Source organism: Amphimedon queenslandica, unplaced genomic scaffold (genome assembly GCF_000090795.2).
Source record: "Amphimedon queenslandica unplaced genomic scaffold, v1.1 AMPQUscaffold_11305, whole genome shotgun sequence".
In the NCBI taxonomy this organism is placed as follows: domain Eukaryota; kingdom Metazoa; phylum Porifera; class Demospongiae; order Haplosclerida; family Niphatidae; genus Amphimedon; species Amphimedon queenslandica.
This window is the reverse complement of record NW_003548452.1, coordinates 7,173-9,073: the sequence shown is the minus strand read 5'-3', so window position 1 is coordinate 9,073 and position 1,901 is coordinate 7,173. Positions and strand designations below refer to the sequence as shown.

Sequence of the window (1,901 nt, the reverse complement as noted above, 5' to 3'; positions counted from 1 at the left end):
TTTAAGTTATGACTATTTTAGAAAATAGGCCAATTTCTGAAAAAAATTCATGCATAACCCATGCTTTTTTGATGAAATGGCTCCTAAATCACAATTTATATTACATTTTCTGATACATATTGATGTACTTATGCTGTGTAGAAAGTTTGAGCTGATTCCGACTGAAATTTTCGAGCTATGCATAGGTCAATTTCTGAATATTGCTTATTTCCAAAAAATGACTCCGAAATTATAACCCTAATTTATATTGCATTTTCTGATGCAATGGGTACATACTGATGTCCTCATTGCAGAATATTTTGAGCTGATTCAGTCATAGTATTCATTATTACAGTCAAATCTCATTAACTACTTTTATGGCAGGTTTCAATGTTGATATGTTAACTAAAGCAGTAGCTCTATCATCAAGACAAAGACAAGAGCTACTAAGACAAGTAGAGCATACTAATAATAACTAATAATACTCTATTACTCTATTCCTCAATACATGTATACAGTTTAAATGCACTCCAGATGGGTTCTGTCTCCACAGTTTCTGTGATAAAGGAGCATGGGCTGATCCTGCTCTTCGTCCAGTACTTGAGTATTGTGGATACAGACTGCTTAATGGTCACATACAGTTCAGAGGAACCAATGATAGGAATGTAATGGGTAGAGATGTGATCAGGTCTACCACAATGGCTGTACTTGCTGTTGATATTATACTACATAAAGACACTGAAGGAACAATATTATAATAATGATAATAACAACAACAATAATAATGAATTAATTGTTGATTTGCATGTTTTTATAGATCCATGTATCATAATTAGAATGCAGTTAATTAATGCATGTATAATAATTACATGCAATTCATTTCTCATTGACTTAAAACTCAAATAATAGTAAATGCATTGTACCAAGAGTAGTAGAATACATAATTTATGTACTCTTGATTATCCCTGATTATACATTTTGATGATGATTAGATCTATGATGTAACAAATTATAGTGATCATAGAAGGGCGTTACCTCCAAACAAAATGGCAGCCAAAGCACCAGGTCAATATTTTGTTTATACTTGATTGTGACTCGTGTGTTGTTACTATTAGTGTAGCATTCAGTTACTGTTACCTCTTGTTATCTATAGACTATCAACCAGCGGAGAGGAGCAGACACTCCACTGTACGGGTAGGAGACTACCTGTACATGTGTGGTGGGGTCCAGCCTGGTCTCCCTAAAGTACATAATAATGAAAAGAAGAAATCAATGTGTTCTGTGATGGAGGTGTGTCATGTAAGGACTGGTAGGTGGGAGCAAAAACCCACCACTGGTAACGCTCCACTGGGTGTTAGGGGCTATGCAGCTGCTGCCATTGAAAGGGAAATATTTTATTTCGGAGGCTATTGTAATCATGATTACTGTTATCATAATAGTTTATACAGGTAAACATAATAGTTTATGGTATGTGTAATTGTTACATAATATTTATACAGTTTTAATGTTGATACCTTCAACTGGAAGGAACTCTCTCCTACTACATCTCATCATGGTCCTATGATGAAGCACCTCTGTGACATGATAGCAATAAAAGTGAACGGTGAGGACTATCTTGTAGTAATTGGAGGATTGGGACCATCTTCCAATAATACACCCAACCAACCTGGTACCCAGTACAGTAAATTTCGTTCTAGTCGGCAACGATGCAATGAGGTCCATTTCTATAAACTCTCAACAGGTTAGAGCACATACATTTTATATAATATATATAGCATTGGTGGCAGTGCTCTATGGCAGATTCTGTATAGCAGGAAATTTTGGAGGGGCTAAAATTTGCTGAATTGCTAAATTTTGGTGATTGGCGAGTTTCGTTTTGGCAAATTTGTGGCCATGTGCCATTGCGTATGCGTATAATCGCT

General features: G+C 35.6%; 1 protein-coding gene across 1 annotated transcript; it reads left to right on the top strand.

Moving 5' to 3' along the window:
* Window positions 1-338: 338 nt before the first annotated feature.
* On the top strand, window positions 339-1,725 carry LOC109589451 (kelch domain-containing protein 4-like). The gene is made up of 4 exons (XM_020005536.1): window positions 339-434; window positions 498-1,044; window positions 1,133-1,427; window positions 1,479-1,725. The coding sequence occupies exons 2-4, from the start codon at window positions 1,026-1,028 to the stop codon at window positions 1,723-1,725; spliced, it is 561 nt and encodes a 186-aa protein (XP_019861095.1). The 5' UTR covers window positions 339-434; window positions 498-1,025.
* The last annotated feature ends 176 nt before the right edge of the window (window positions 1,726-1,901 follow it).